Source organism: Homalodisca vitripennis, chromosome 6 (assembly GCF_021130785.1).
Source record: "Homalodisca vitripennis isolate AUS2020 chromosome 6, UT_GWSS_2.1, whole genome shotgun sequence".
Taxonomy (NCBI): domain Eukaryota; kingdom Metazoa; phylum Arthropoda; class Insecta; order Hemiptera; family Cicadellidae; genus Homalodisca; species Homalodisca vitripennis.
In genome coordinates, this window is record NC_060212.1 from 101,181,103 (window position 1) to 101,196,688 (window position 15,586).

General features: G+C 33.5%; 1 protein-coding gene across 3 annotated transcripts in view; it reads left to right on the top strand.

Moving 5' to 3' along the window:
- The first annotated feature begins 12,116 nt into the window (after positions 1 to 12,116).
- Positions 12,117 to 15,586, top strand: part of LOC124364656 (MFS-type transporter SLC18B1-like) — a 54,801-nt gene continuing 51,331 nt past the window's right edge. Inside the window, exon 1 of one of the 3 annotated variants that reach the window (XM_046820290.1) lies at positions 12,117 to 12,169. In XM_046820290.1, coding sequence (XP_046676246.1) covers positions 12,141 to 12,169 — 29 coding nt within the window. In that variant the 5' untranslated portion in view covers positions 12,117 to 12,140. Of the gene's footprint in view, positions 12,170 to 12,914; positions 13,167 to 15,586 lie in introns of those variants that run through there. The other 2 variants (XM_046820289.1, XM_046820291.1) reach the window with 2 other exon arrangements.

Consider the following 15,586-nt stretch of genomic DNA (forward strand, 5'->3'; position numbering starts at 1 on the left):
AGCACTTTACGATTTACCGTTTTCCTTCGATTGTGTTCAATTTGTTTTAAAAGAATTACGAAACTTCTTTCTGGATATTCGGTTTGTCGTGTGTATGTGCGGCCATTGTTTACATTATACCAGTGATCGTCCAAACTTTAATTCAATTCATTAGGCCCGTTAAATATGTTTTCAGATTTAATTGTTTAAAACATTTTACATAAAACTATATGAAAATATTTAAACGTAATTACAGAAGATTACAAATGAAAAATGTTTTAATTATTTTTCCACGATTATCAAATCGTAGAAAGTATTTTCATTGAACGAGTTAATTTTGTACAAACCAAATTGTCTTAACATATCCGTGGTAACTTAACTGAACAACTGTCAATCCACATCACAATCAATCAAGGTCAGGTACTTTTAATTTGATAATCTTCTAAAGACAATGATAGCACATAATTACTAATCGTAGGGTGTAATTAAACGCGCTGTTGATATGTAAAGCTACTTGACCCGGCGTCACTGAAACATTATTTTAAGCCAGATAATTATAACTAATTAAAGATGATAATGGTTCTTCAATTTATGAGCTAAGTAACTGATCCAGTGATAAATTATATTTCTAAGCGGCGCGACGTTTGATTCGATAGCTCAATTTATTAAAATATATTAAGTACGTAGTAGCTTAACGATGTTCGCAATTTCTCATTTAGATAACCATTCCTATATTTAATTTCCAAATGAAAACATGGTTAAAATGGAGTTTAAGTTATGTTTGGCAATGCTGGCATCCAGAGGGAAACTGGAGTACAAATAATCTCTGGCTCACATGCCCCACACATTCACCTTGCACCAACTCTGCAACTTAATGATAGAAGCAAGTTACTCTAACCAAGAAGACCGTGAGTAGTTTAATGATACTACAAGGAGGAGTACACCACAACTCGTGTCGCGTCACAGGCATCTCTGGGGTTCAATGGGAAATTTCGTCCTTAGCTAATTTAATTGTTGACAGATTGGGTGACAAACAATCGTATGGAATATATTTTTGCGTCCTCCGCCAAACAAAACAAAAATCGTGTTAACATAATGTGTATTAGGCTTCAACAACGCTAAGCCAAATTCCATGGTTGAACTTGCAACATCATTGAACGTGGTCTTGTCTATATATATATATATATATATATATATATATATATATATATATATATATATATATATATATATATATATATATATGTAATATATATATACATGAAGTTTTATGCAAAATTTCAAATCTATAAATGAAATCTTCTGATAGATGTCTTACCACATGGTACAATCGCAATTTTGTTCATTAAATTGGGTTTTATTTCGGTGTTTAATATTAAAAGAATGTGTCCACTTTCCGACAAGATTATCTGATACTTGAAGGATTATATAACATTACCTCGCTACCTATAGTTGTCGATGTGATATAACATAACATGGCTACCTACTATATTTGTCGATGTTATATAACATTACCTGGCTACTTATATTAATTTTGATGATGAAATATAGCATTGCCTCACTACCTATAGTTGTCGATGTGATATAACATAACATGGCTACCTATATTTGTCGATGTTATATAACATTACCTGGCTACTTATATTAATTTTGATGATGAAATATAGCATTGCCTTACTACCTATAGTTGTCGATGTTATATAGGTAACATTACCTGTCTATATATTTGTCGATGTTATATAACATTACCTGGCTACTTATATTAATCTTGATGATGAAATATAGCATTGCCTCACTACCTATAGTTGTCGATGTTATATAGGTAACATTACCTGTCTATATAATTGTCGCTGTTATATAACATTAACTGGCTACATATAGTGGTCGGTATTAATAACATTATCTGACTTCCTATATTTGACAACGAAATATAGCATTGACTCGCTACCTATAGTTGTCGATGTTATATAACATTACTAAAAATTATTTAACGATATTTCCTTTAACACAATTTCTTTGTTACCTTTTTTTCTTGCATCTACTTACGTAATTTATAGCAAGGACGTGTAATACCGGATCAATTTGATAGTAAATTAAAACTAATTGTATGTACACTGATTACTAAAATTTGAAAAAAAATAGCAGAGAGCTTCGTAAAAATGCGAAGACATTATAAAATTTAATCTTGAGTAAGAATTTAATCGACGTAAAGCATGAGTGCAAATGTGTTGTATTCGTGTCCTTGCTTTAGCATGATGTAAAGCACGAGTGCATATGTGTTGTCTTCGTGTCTTTGCTTCCGCAGGACGTAAAGCACGAGTGCAGATGGGGTGATTCGTGTCTATGTAAGGCCTAGTCTCGTTTCCTGTTTTGCCACATTCTTGTTTCTGCCGTGACGATCGCCATTTACCATCTGGTACTTTTAAATATTATAGGCCTCTGGTTGGTTCTAAATTTTAGGTCGTTGTGTCCTATCGACGTTGGACCTATAGGTCGTTAGGTCACCTATTGTGGCCGGTATTCTTTAGTTCGATTTTAATACTTAGAGTTTTGGTTTTATTAAAAGCGTGCTTTAGAGGAAATGTGTATAGATTTGGCACATAATTTTTTGTTGTGATTTACATTTCTGATATGATTTGTTATCTTGAACCTAGATTGTAGTTATGTTTTAGGTTAGTTATTATCTGAGGGAGATATGAGATTGCAGATCTCGAAATGTAGTGTTAATGGAATCTCGTATTGTCTTCTGACATAAAATTAAAATATTCGCATTTAAATAATTTTTTGTCAAAGGAAGTAGGAGTTAAGTCAGCACAGATTTTCCTTGAATTATACAAGGGATTTGGCTCTTTTCCGTCGTAGAATTGAGATTTAGAACCACTTTCACATATCACAAGCTTTATTTACTGTCAATTGATTATTCAATTTTAGAAGCTCCGTATGTTATCGATTATGTAAGTGGTTCATCTGTCGATGAAAAGTTTATCTTCCACTAATAACTAAATGTGTGATTAACAGTCAACCCCTTTGGCAAATCGATTCAGGATTCTGGTAACTTGCACCTATCTATATAGTCTACGTAAGTTTTTACGCATATGATTGGGCAGTTGTAGCCCTACTTCAACAATGTGACGAGAATAAGTTTAACATTTTAAGATTAAAAGATTAAAGATTTAATGATATAAGAGTAAAATAGAATAATAGAATAGAAACATTTTTTATTTCGAAAAACATATACACCAAGATATTATATTTATTTGCATTTAATAAATAGTAAATTACCCTTTTACTATACTTACTAAGTGACGATAAAATAAAACAATTTAATTTTAAGCACAGTAGTTGGATAAATATTATTTATATAATTTAAGTAAACTATATATTACATATTAACATATATTCTACAATGGAAATTAGCCTACATGGGCAAACAGCCTGTGCGTAGGCTAGAGTCGTACTAAAAGTTTTAAGTTATCTATATGTCGAAAAAAGTGTTACTGTTACGTGTCGGTGTGTTTTAAGGCATAAAATGTAGAAATTTAGTTGTGTGATGAAGGAGATAAGAGATAATACTGTCGTATTAGACAAAACCATCAATAGAATAAGACCACATACACAAGACCTGATATGACGAGCGCCGGGGGATAAGGAGGGGTCAAGGTCAGGTTGGTCCCCAGTCTGAGTGAATGAAAGTCTCGAATCCTTGGACTCCAATTTGTAACAACAGTTCTGTGACATTATATTTAAATTTTGTAATACTACCTGATTCAAATGAATTTAAATTCTGAAATTTGTTACATATGTTTCTAAATAGAATATGTGAAATATAGTAAGAATTGGTTTTTGAAAATGATTAATCTAATCCAATTACATGAATACCAACATGTTCTGAATATCTTGTTTGGTAAGAGTGCAAAATTTGTGGTAATATTGTATTAGCATTTTTGTAGGTGTGAATTAGTAAATGTTTTATATATAACTGTCGTAGTGAAAGTAGGGAGGATTCCTGAAAGAGAGACTCAGTTGGATAACGCACATTTTTCCTCAACCCTGCCTTTAGTATACTCTTTTGCGTAATGAAAAGAGGTTCAAAAAGCGTTTTACACGCACCGCCCCACGCAATGTTACCGAAGGAAAGAAGTGACTGGACGTAAGCATAATACGCTAATTTTATCTCGTTTCCGTCTAAAATTTCACTTAGTTTTCTAAATGCATAAATATACTTTTTAATTTTGTTAAGGACATAATCAACGTGCTCAGACCATTTTAAGCGAGAGTCAAAAACAACTCCCAGGTATTTGTAGCGCTTTACGAGCTCTATTTCTTTGCACCCACATGTCGAATTCGAGTAACTACCGCACTGATGAATTATTAGGTCTGTCAAATTATATTCTGTACTAGAATGCAGAGAAATAGGTATACATTTTGTTTTGGAAATATTAAATGAAAGAATATTTTGGTCAAACCATTTTTTTAACGTCTTTAAGTCACTCATTGCATTTAATTTAACATCTCGCCAGTTTGTACCTGAAATGAAAATCAAACTGTCGTCGGCAAACAAATAAAGCTTCCCAAATAAATTAATCCTGGAAATATTTAGGGGCAATTATCAGCGAAAATTCCTGTTGAAATACTGGTATTAATTAAATGTGTCAATGGTTTTAAGATAAAGTTAATATTATTTGTAAGAAGGTTAGCCGATACCCCATCCAGTCCCGGGGCAGACCCTTTCCTAAGTGCAGTCACCTGTCGTAGTACATCTTGTTCCGAAACAGTACACAGTGTGAAGTGCGTGCCCAGTGTGTAGTCAGAGTCCCTCACTACTAGCTCCCCTCCTGTGTCTATCTCTGTTGCCAGGTTACTCCAACAGCGGAACAAATTTATTAAAATCATTGGAAACTTTTTTTTGAGCATTGGATTCATGATGGCTCCTGGAATATGCTTTGTAATTGGAAACGAGTCCTTGGTGCTGACTCTTCCAGCTAACTCATTTATAATACCCCAGAATAATTTTGGATCCCTTTTTGTCTCATTTAATTTTGTTTCATATTTTCGCTTTGCAAATTTTACAGAGTTGGTTAAGTGTTGTCTAAGATCAATGTATTGTTTTTTAAATTCACGGTTAAATGGTTGCCTTTTCAAAATTTTACTCATTTTATCCCGTTTACGTATCAGGTTTATTAAATCAGTAGAAATCCAGCTTTTTCTTTCGGATGGTCACGTTTTTTTTATTTCTTTTTATGCTTGTGAAATTTAATTATTTATAATAGCATAAAAATTAGTAGCGCACTCATTGACATTAGTATTCAAATATTAGTATATAGTAGTATATTCAAAGATTGAAGATTAGTATCTTTAAGCATCTGTGGTACGGACGAAACTTGTGAATCTTAACTGTCAGGAGAGATACGTACGGGTGTGGAAACAGACACTCCTTGGATGCGCCCACTTCCACCACTCGGTCGAGAGAGGACTTATATCTTCAGTCTCAATATCAGTAATAAGTTTTACCTACACAAAATAGTCTGTACATCCATTTTTAGTGAATATATGTACAGAGTGTCCCACGAAGAGGTTTAAACGTTTGATTTTATATTATTTGCTCATTTATGCACCGAACGTTTTCAAATTCTACACAATTAATAAAGTAGGTTTTAAAAATATTCTGTAAAATTTAAAGCTGTCTAACAATTTTATTGTAGAAACAGAATGGTGACATATTAAAAATTTTACCATTTTTCTTGCTATAAAAATTCATTTCTTGAATTACCTGATTTGGTTACTACGTTGCAGTTTTAAAGAACGCTCATTGTTGAAAACAGCTGTTTGATTGAATAATATTGTTTGTGCTATAAAAACATAACCTAACCTCCTTCATTACAGTTTTACTGATATTGAAGTTCGAGAAATGGCTTTTAATGTTGAACAAAATTGAAGTGTTGTGCGTGGGATATTGCTTTGGCAACATTACAGAAGCAATTAGACAATTTCAGGTTGCCTACCCAGGAGTTGAACCACCTAGCAATCCAATAATAGCTAAGTGGAAAATCTTTTGTTAGAAATTGGAAGTGTCGTAAAATAGTACTATACAGGATCAAATGAGGAAAGGGAAGTACTAGTATGCGCATCAATGCTCCGCTCTCCAGGTACCCGAAATCACTAAGGAGATTGAACTTGAAATTCATTATAGAGAATAATTAATAAAAACAAAATTAAATTTTACAAAAGTCCCATAGTACATAATCTTCTTGAAGATGATCCGAACAGGAGAGTGGAATTTTGTTCTCGTATAATTGAGTTTTATGAGCTAGATCATAAATGGAATACTCAAATTGTTTTTTTTTTTTTTTTTTTTTTTTTTTTTTTCAGGCGTGTCCACTTTCTACCGCAATGGTGCTGTAAATAGGCATAATTGTAATTATTACAACACAGGTAATCCACATATTCTTGAACAGACTCTACTCAAATCAAAAGGAATAACAGTTTGGGCAGCTGTCAGTTGTAATTGGGTGTTATCTTACGACATTTCAGACAATACAATAACTGGGAATAAATATGAACAGGTTTTAAATGAGCAAGTTGTGCCTCATTTTACGGTTCCAGAAATGTAACAAGCAATCTTCCAACAAGATGGTGTTCCTCCTCATTTCGCAAATCCTGTCAAGCGATTACTAAATGACAACATTCATGGCCGTTGGATCGATCGTGGAAGTGATTTTTTGCCACCCCGATCCCCAGATTTAACTGTGTGTGATTTTTTTCTATGCGGTTACTTAAAGGAACAATTTTATATTCGTATCTTCAAAAACAATCAATTGAAGAGGAACTTCTCCGGATACCGCAAATTTTCTCTGTAAGAGCTTATGATTCATTAGTTAAGCGCTGTTATCAGTGTGTCGCTGTGGATAAATTACAGTTCGAATAACTGTGGACTGTAATATTGTAGGTTTTTTAATAGGCTATGTTCTAATTTTCTGATTGAAATGCTTTATCTTTCTTGAGTATGCCAATAAATAATTTTACAAAACCAAAAATACTGTTTTTAAAGTACAGTTTTTCAAAATAACACCATTTTGTTTCAACAATTGTTAGAGAGCTGAAATTTGTACAGAATATTTTTAAGCCCTATTTAATGAATTATGTACAGTTTGAAAATGTTCGTTGCATAAATGGGCAAGTAATATAAAATCAAACTTTAATCCTTTTCTTGGGACATCCGGTATATATAATTATATATCAGCTGGGAACTGGAAAGTCAATTTGTTCTCAATGTAATATTTTCTTCGTCAGATGAGATTTTATTCAATGATGAGATATCTTAATTAAGTAACTATGTGATTAGAATCCGGTTTTATAAATCGGTCCGTGTTACTTATAATCTACAATGTAATAGAGCAACGTTATAGATGACTCAGTTGATATAATAAAAGAACCCAAGCTACTATAGAAATGCACAAAAGGGATTTTAATCGTTTAAATTTAAACATGCAATACCATTGATTTATACTGTACAAACAAAGCAGTTATGTTTATAAATTATTGATATTGTATAATAGAAAGTGTAGTAGTTCATATGTTTTATTCAAACGTTTACGTGAACTGTTCTAAATACTTGGTATCTCTATTTGTACAACACATAAAAAGTAGAAAATAATTACAATTTAGAGTTACGACATACATTACATTATTTTCCTAGTGATGTTACATAACGAAGAGCAACTAAATACTGTATATCATGTAGTAAAACGTTCCGTGCCCGCTATGTTAAACAATATTGATTAACTTTGCATATCACTGTACGTAAAGCAATTAACGTAACATGCGTAACATAACGTAACATAATAATAATCTAGCCTAAGCAACACTTAATAATTTTAATTGAACTAAACATGCAGACTACTAGCTGTCTAGTTTGAATTATGATTAAATACAATAGTTAGTACAGTAAATATTAACGATTTAATCGACAACCATATCATTCCTTTTGGTCTCGATCCCTGTATAGGACTCAGTTTCGGTGGTCCTTGAGGGAGAGACGTTGATAACCTCTGTCCTAAGATATGCTCCCAGGAAAGGTACATAGGTTCGGAAACAACATAGAAGCAACCTTCTAATGTAGATTTTACTGTACCACATGGAATACATTATAATATGTACATTGTAATATGTCACGAACCCTTCTGTTTCACGTGGCCGAGTTAAACACCCACTTTCGGTGTAAGTGTGAAGATATAAATGAGACAAACTGTACTTGTACATATTAACATAAGCGTAATAGAATATAGTCTCCTACATATGCTGAGTTGGTACTCGAACAGATAGTAAAGCTCTCAATCTACAACGGAGTACGCTCTCTCTTCGAGTACCGTCTCAGCCAATGGTGCGAGACCAAACTCTGCTATTCAGATTTTCCTGGCTAAGATTTGTTGTAGACTACGATTTGCTCTCCATGAGTATTAACGTATTGTATACTGAGTAACAAGAATAACTGTATCCTTACCTTTTTGTTTTTGATGATTCAAACCAGTAGGGAAGTTGCACGTGTTTAATCCTTCCAGTGAAGCAGTTTTTTTTTATTTATTTATTAATGTTTCAGCCTAAAGCTAATTAGTTTGGGGCTGTTTTAGGCGGGTTCGTGGATTACGTGGGCAACCTTCGTGGGCAAAATTCGTGCCAGTATCATTTCGCGGCCATCAACACTTCGAGGTTACCGGCTTGCATGATCTGTCACCATGCTATGGAGTCTAGGAAGTATTTTAGGAAATGTATTTTGGAAACCTTGCGTTGGTGTAAGGGAAGTTTTCAGAGCTATAAGACTATGTTTTGTTTTTAAAGGCTGTGTAATTATTGTCAGAGTTTCGTCTTTGTATAGGGTTTTTTCATAATTTACTAATTGATGTGTTAATAACTTAATTTTTATCAATTTGAGGCCCACCAATTGAGTGTACTACATAAATTTCCACAGCCTACAAAATGACCAGCCTAAAGATAGACTACTTGTCCAAGGACGAGCTGAACTTTGAACTCATAACCAAAGACATTAGCCTTTATAAGGACGTCACAGTGAACCAACTACTAAAACTTTTAAGGCCTTATATAAGGAACAATGTGTGTTATAGTGTTTAATAGTTTAATTGAAAATGTTAATTTGTCAGAAGAATTGCCTTTATATTAAAATAACAATTAGCTGTAAAGATGTTCAGAACTTGATGTCGATAAATCGGTTTCTCAAAGTGATATGAAAATTCAAATACATAAAAAACTGGTTACAATTCGTATCAGAATCGGGGACATCGGAAAATTAACTATGAAACCATATCAGCGTTTATACTTAGATTGGATAGCCAACAGGATAAAATTAGTGCAGTACTTCCAAGAGTAAATAAGGAACATCTAATTAATTGAATTCATTCATTCAATGGATTCATTCACTCATCAATTCATTCATGTCATATCAGTACAACCTGTATCCAGCGCACATTAGAGCAATAGGCCATTACTCAGAGTGAGTACGGTCAAAAATTATGTTTTATTTGTATTAAATCTGCTCACATAGCTAGAGGTTGTTATAGCAACACAAAAAGCTTGCAAGTGAGGGAGCAATAAATCCTGTTGACACGAGAGTTATTACCTCCGGAAACAAAAACCTAAGGCTATACAAATTTATGTATACATTAGAATTTGTATTCTGAATTATATGTATTTGTGTATCATTAGTTGTATGTTTTCATAATCATCACTAAAAACGGAGTTAGCAACCTATAAACCGATACGTAAGAGTTGATAGTAGAGTGAAACATATTTAATAAGTAAAACACCGACACCAAACAAAAATGAACGTAACTGAGATACTGACAAAGAAAACTATTACCCACCAACGGATTGTCATAAAATAGGTAACATAGTAAAATGCGTTCTGCACTAGAAGTTGTGGCCTGTATTATTTATTGGTTGTTTGGACCTGTTTTGGGTCAGACTCGAGGCTCACTCCGTAATTAGAGTAAATTAGAAAAAGGAATATAAAGACAATTTTGTGTAATTGCCACTTGCATTCTCCTCAGCGTTTTTCCTTATTCACACCGATTGCAGTAGGCAACTCATTTAAAAGTATAATTAAATCTACCTTGACTGTCTCGTGGCGACAAGAAACAGGCACCAGACTTGTCTCGGGCTATATAAAGGTAAACTTAATGATCTAAATCATTTAGACTCCACCAAAAAGTTGACTTATTTATTATACATTACATTGGCATGTAAGAATGACGTTTTCATTGGTTTCGTCTGCTTGGATTTGCTTTTTTCTGACGTTTGTAACACGTGTCATGAGTATGACACACCGTTTTTTGGGCCCTTCATTCTTAACATGAAAATGCCTCTGAAAGAACAAAAAATTACCAAATCCCTCTCTCTCTCTCTCTCTCTCTCGACTCAATAGGACTTGCCATTTAATGTTAATGGTTTTAAATGTCCAGAACCCTTCTTGTTTTGAGAAACAGAGTAGTTTTTTAGTTCACAAAATCAGCACCAGACTGTTACTGTTTACTACCATACTTGGAAAGTCTAATTCATTCCACTGTCTAATTCATTCACTAATGTGAAATGGAATGGAGTGATGGAATCAATCAAATCCATTCCGTATAAAAAAGTAGCTTTATGTTGTTTGGGCTAATTTCTTGAAATGTTAAACAAATTAGTCAGTCAGAAATACATCATTAATTAAGCACAGAAACATGGTTGTTTCAGATAGCGAATCCACAGAGTAAAGATTGTTCTGGATTATTTACCCACACATAAACTCGTCAAACCCGTTTTTACAAAGTTAGTAACAATAAAACTTAACTGAACTTATCACTTAACTTAACGTTCTTTATCCTATAAATAGTACCCTGCATTCACTATATTTAATCATGTATTTGGTATTTTATGGTTACGCTTAGTCTAAGAACTGTCAACCGACCTTCAGGTTCTTGTGGATTAGCTTTAAAATCCAGGAAGAAAGTAATAGTTTAATCCTTTATATTTTGAGATAGTTATTTTTATTTCTAAAGAAAAGTTGGATTCCAACCCCTAAGAGCAAACTTTGGAACGCGCCGGAGAAAATCTATCTTCCGCAGTAGTTGGTGGAAAGGTAGATTTCACGAGCCTCTCATCTCTAAATAAAAAACTGAAGGTGCGTTATTATTTAAGAAGCGTAATTTACACAACACTGAGGCCCGACGTCTCCAGTAGGTACATGTTAATATACTCATACCGTATTCAAAAATGTTGAAACTCCAACATCCTGAAACCTACATAACCTTTATAATACAACGGTTAGTAAAAACGTAAATTCTGTTTATAACGTAATATTTCGATGTCCTGGTATAATAGTCTGGTACTAAAACTTGTCCTACTGATGTTATCACGAAATCTTACGAATTATCAAAATCCATGTAGTTAGCAACGTTAGTTTAATGACCTAAGCATTCTTGAAAACTCCTCTATTCTAGATAACCCCTCTTACATAATAACTAAGGTATAACAACAAATTTTCCAAACTTGAAACGGCTGCTAGCTTGAATTCTTAATAGCTATAGACAAATGTGCAAGAGTCATTTTGGGTATGTGCACGAAAATAGTAATGTTGTTGAAATATTTGGCAAAATGTGAATGAATGAAAATATTTCTTTATTGGGGAGAAAATTTGGACCACTTAAGTGGTCCAGTCTTACATTTACCCTCACAATGAAATACATAGGGAACCTCATTTCAAGAAAATTGATTGAGGCTACATACATTAAATTGGGAGATCAACCATTCAGTCGAGATTAGGCCGCTTTGGTTGCCAATTCTGAATAATGAACTAAAAAGAAAACCAAAAGTATCAAACAGATTAGATATTTGTAATAAATCAATGCGGAGTCACAGTATGGTTTGAAAAAGTTCATTTATCATTAACCAATAATAAAAAAGGCCCACTCATGTTCCTTTCATTTTTACCGCCATCTTGTTTCTGCCGTGACAATTGCCATTTACTTTTTGGGTCTGGTCAGTCGTAGGTGGTTGGTCGGGGAGTGCAGACCTGTTGTGGCCTGTATTCTGTAGTTCAGTTTTGATAATTAGTGTTGTGTTTTGTTTTTTATTAAGTGCGTGTTTTAGAGTTAGTGAAGTTGACACACAACATGGTGGTTGCGAGTGTCACAGCGCTCTGGTATGATTAGTTAATTTTAACCTAATTTTTAATTTACTTTGACGCAAGCCAATGCATGTACTTGTGTTATTATGGCAATAAAGAAATTTTGACTTTGACTTTGACTTAATTATGTGTTAGGTTAGTTATTTACCTGAAGAAGAGATCGGATTGCAAATCTCGAAACGTGGTGTTACTGATTTTCTTTGTATCACTGAACAATGGCAAGTGTCCGGAAAAATTGTATTGTCAATTGCAATAAAATAAGAAAACTACCTCGAATTGACATCTGTCCTTACCTGAAGTTCTAGATTGTATTATAAATAGTATAGTTGTATCACAAAACTAGTTTTGGGGGAAGAATTTATACAAAAGCACTAAATAATATGCGTCTCTTATACCTGTGTTAAACAAATAACCTGTTTGGATTGGGTAACTGACCAACAATACCGTTTTATTAAAATGTGTAAAGTGGGACTAGTGCGTAGATGAAATATTAGGATATTATAAGCTGAAACTGTATGTTTTTATTGGGCAGCGTATTAGGTCAGTTGCCTCGCTGACCAACGGGAAGCCAAATTAATATAAAATTTAAGAGAACGTTCGAACGTCGGGCACCAACCACACCGTCTGTCTGTCTGATCGTCGTTATATAACGTAATTTTAGTACGTTTCCAGGTTTTAGTATCAATGGGTCTGTTTGGGGAAGAGGTCATTATCAAAGTTAGGTCGAGAAGTTATCAGCTGATTATTAATACAGAAGCTTTAATAGTATCCGAGACAAGAGAGGCTCAGATCTAGTTATCAATGCCGTGTAAAGTGCGCCATGTCCCGTGTACAGAGCCAGTCTGCCGCTAGTCGGCCACTATGCCACCCTCTGGAGATACGCCGATCCTCAGGTCAATCGATATTTACTTGTCTTTTTAGGTTATGTAGCCATTAATAGTGTTTTTATGTATGTGCTTAATAATTGCTGTAGTAGGTATTCTATATTGATAACATTACATACATAACTCGGGTAAGTCCATGACTTTATTTGAATTTTATAAAATATAAGTTAATATTTAATACAATTTTCATGGTTTTGTAATCAGATTAGTATTAAGATAACCAAATTTAATTACAAAATAACTTAAATTAATATTATACAAAATAAAGAAATATAATACGTAAGCTCGTAATGGATTAGGAGTAACGAACTTTCACAATATAACACCAGTATTCCATGAAAATATGATGATATGTGAACCTACAAGTGTACATAAGTGTTTTGTAGTTACAATTGTTTAAGGGGGTTCGGTATGCCCTATCCTTCCCATGTTAATTTGGCCAATTTGATGTACCTTTTTCTCAGAAACCTTTAAAGCTATCATCATCAAACTTTAGGACACTACTATTTAGACCTTTGTTAACATTTAGAGCGGAACAAAGTAAAAAAAAGAAGTTTTTATTTAATTTGTTGTAAATAAAAAATTTATTAATTTTTTGTAAAATAATTTATAATTATAATTTTAATAAAAATTTAAAATAGATTTTTATAATGTCTTCCACTCTAAATGTTAACAAAGGTCTAAATAGTAGTGTCCTAAAGTTTGATGATGATAGCTTTAAAGGTTTCTGAGAAAAAGGTACATAAAATTGGCCAAATTAACATGGGAAGGATAGGGCATACCGAACCCCCTTAAGCAATCAAAATGACATCCATCTGATAATTTGTATGGTTTGTTTTAACATAGACATATGTATTTGAATGAAGAATAAAAGAAAACAAGAATACTTTTATATACATTTTACATAGATGATTATTCGAAAAAGTTTTGGGCCTTTCGCCGATTATCACCCCAATTTCCGCAACCACTTACTTGTTAATATATATAATATATAGTAGTATTTGTATTTGTAGTATTTAGTATTTGTACCAAAGGTTTCCAATTTTAGCTACTGGACACAGGAAACTAAAAAGAAAAGTTTATTTTTTTTAGAATTCTTTTTTCTTTAGATTTTTTAGAAAATATAATTCAAATTTGATAAATAAACATGTTAAATATCTTATAAACTACTTGATGATGCCGTTCAATATTATTTCTAAAGGGACCTAAAGGGATATTATTATATGTGACCTTCAAGCAAAAACCTTAGTGCACATCTTTGACAAGAATCAGAAATCAGAAAATTCTTTATTGTCAGACAGTAGAACACTGCAAAATAGCGTCAACAATATTATGTAATAGTTAATTACATTAAGTTATTTTCAGAATAGCCCAATAAAATTAAATATAAAAACGTCAGATAATTTAAACAGCACTAAAGTTTTTTGTCAATGCTAAAATAAATCAAACTAAAGCTTACATAGGTGGCTGGTCTTAACATAAAGCTTAACATATTAAGCTAGTCTGACCAGAGCACTCGACAAAGTCCCCTGACACTGTAGTAAGCCCGCTGTACCAAATGCCGCTTGAACCTCCCTCTCAAAAGAAGGACTTGTTTTTGTTTTCATAGAGTCTGTGTGAGTGCATTATATAGTTTTAATGCCGCTGGTTAATAAATGTCTTTCAAAAAAACTTGTTCTATGGGCAGGAATGGTAATCATATTGGAGTGACGTAGATTGTGACGATGTGTAGGGGATTTTACCTTTTCAAAAAAGGTGGAGGTTTTTGTGAACAAATGTCACGCAGTACAAGATATAAATCGATGGGAATGTTAGAACCTTTGCCTCCCTAAAAAGCGACCTACAAGAAGCTCTCTACACGGTTTTTCCAAAAACCGCTCTCAACGCCCTTTTCTGGAGTTTAAAAACGAATTTTGTACGTACACTTTCACATCCCCAAATGACTACAGCATATGTGAGAAAGGGGTAGATAAGCCCATAGTAAGCAGCCAAGGTTCACTCTGGTATCAGCAAACTTTGACAGGTTTCTAATAACAAAAATCCCCGAGCTTAGTTTCCTACAAAACGAGCTCAATATGAACGTGGAAGCTTAATTTATTGTCAATCTGAACGCCTAGAAACTTTAGCGACTTACCAGATGAAATCTCTTCATCCCCCAAGTGGAATGGAATTTGCTCCAAATCCTGAGAACTTCTGATAAAAAAATGGATCATTTGAGTTTTTCTCGTTATTTACTACGAGCTGGTTATGCTGAAACCACTGGGATATTTTTTGTGCTTCTTCAGAAGCCAGAGTCATGAGGTCCAAGTGGTTTGGGGCTTTCACTGTGAGGGATGTATCGTCTGCAAAAAGACAAATTTTGGCATTGGGACCAGAAATGCAATTTGGGAGGTCATTCATAAACAAGAGGAACAAGATTGGTCCCAGTACTGAACCCTGCGGGACTCCTCTTTATTACCTCACATGGTTTTGACGAGGCTGTTCTTTGACAGCCATAGCTGTCCAAAAAAGGAAGCTGAACTGATTGCGTCCACTCCCACGCAGGTAA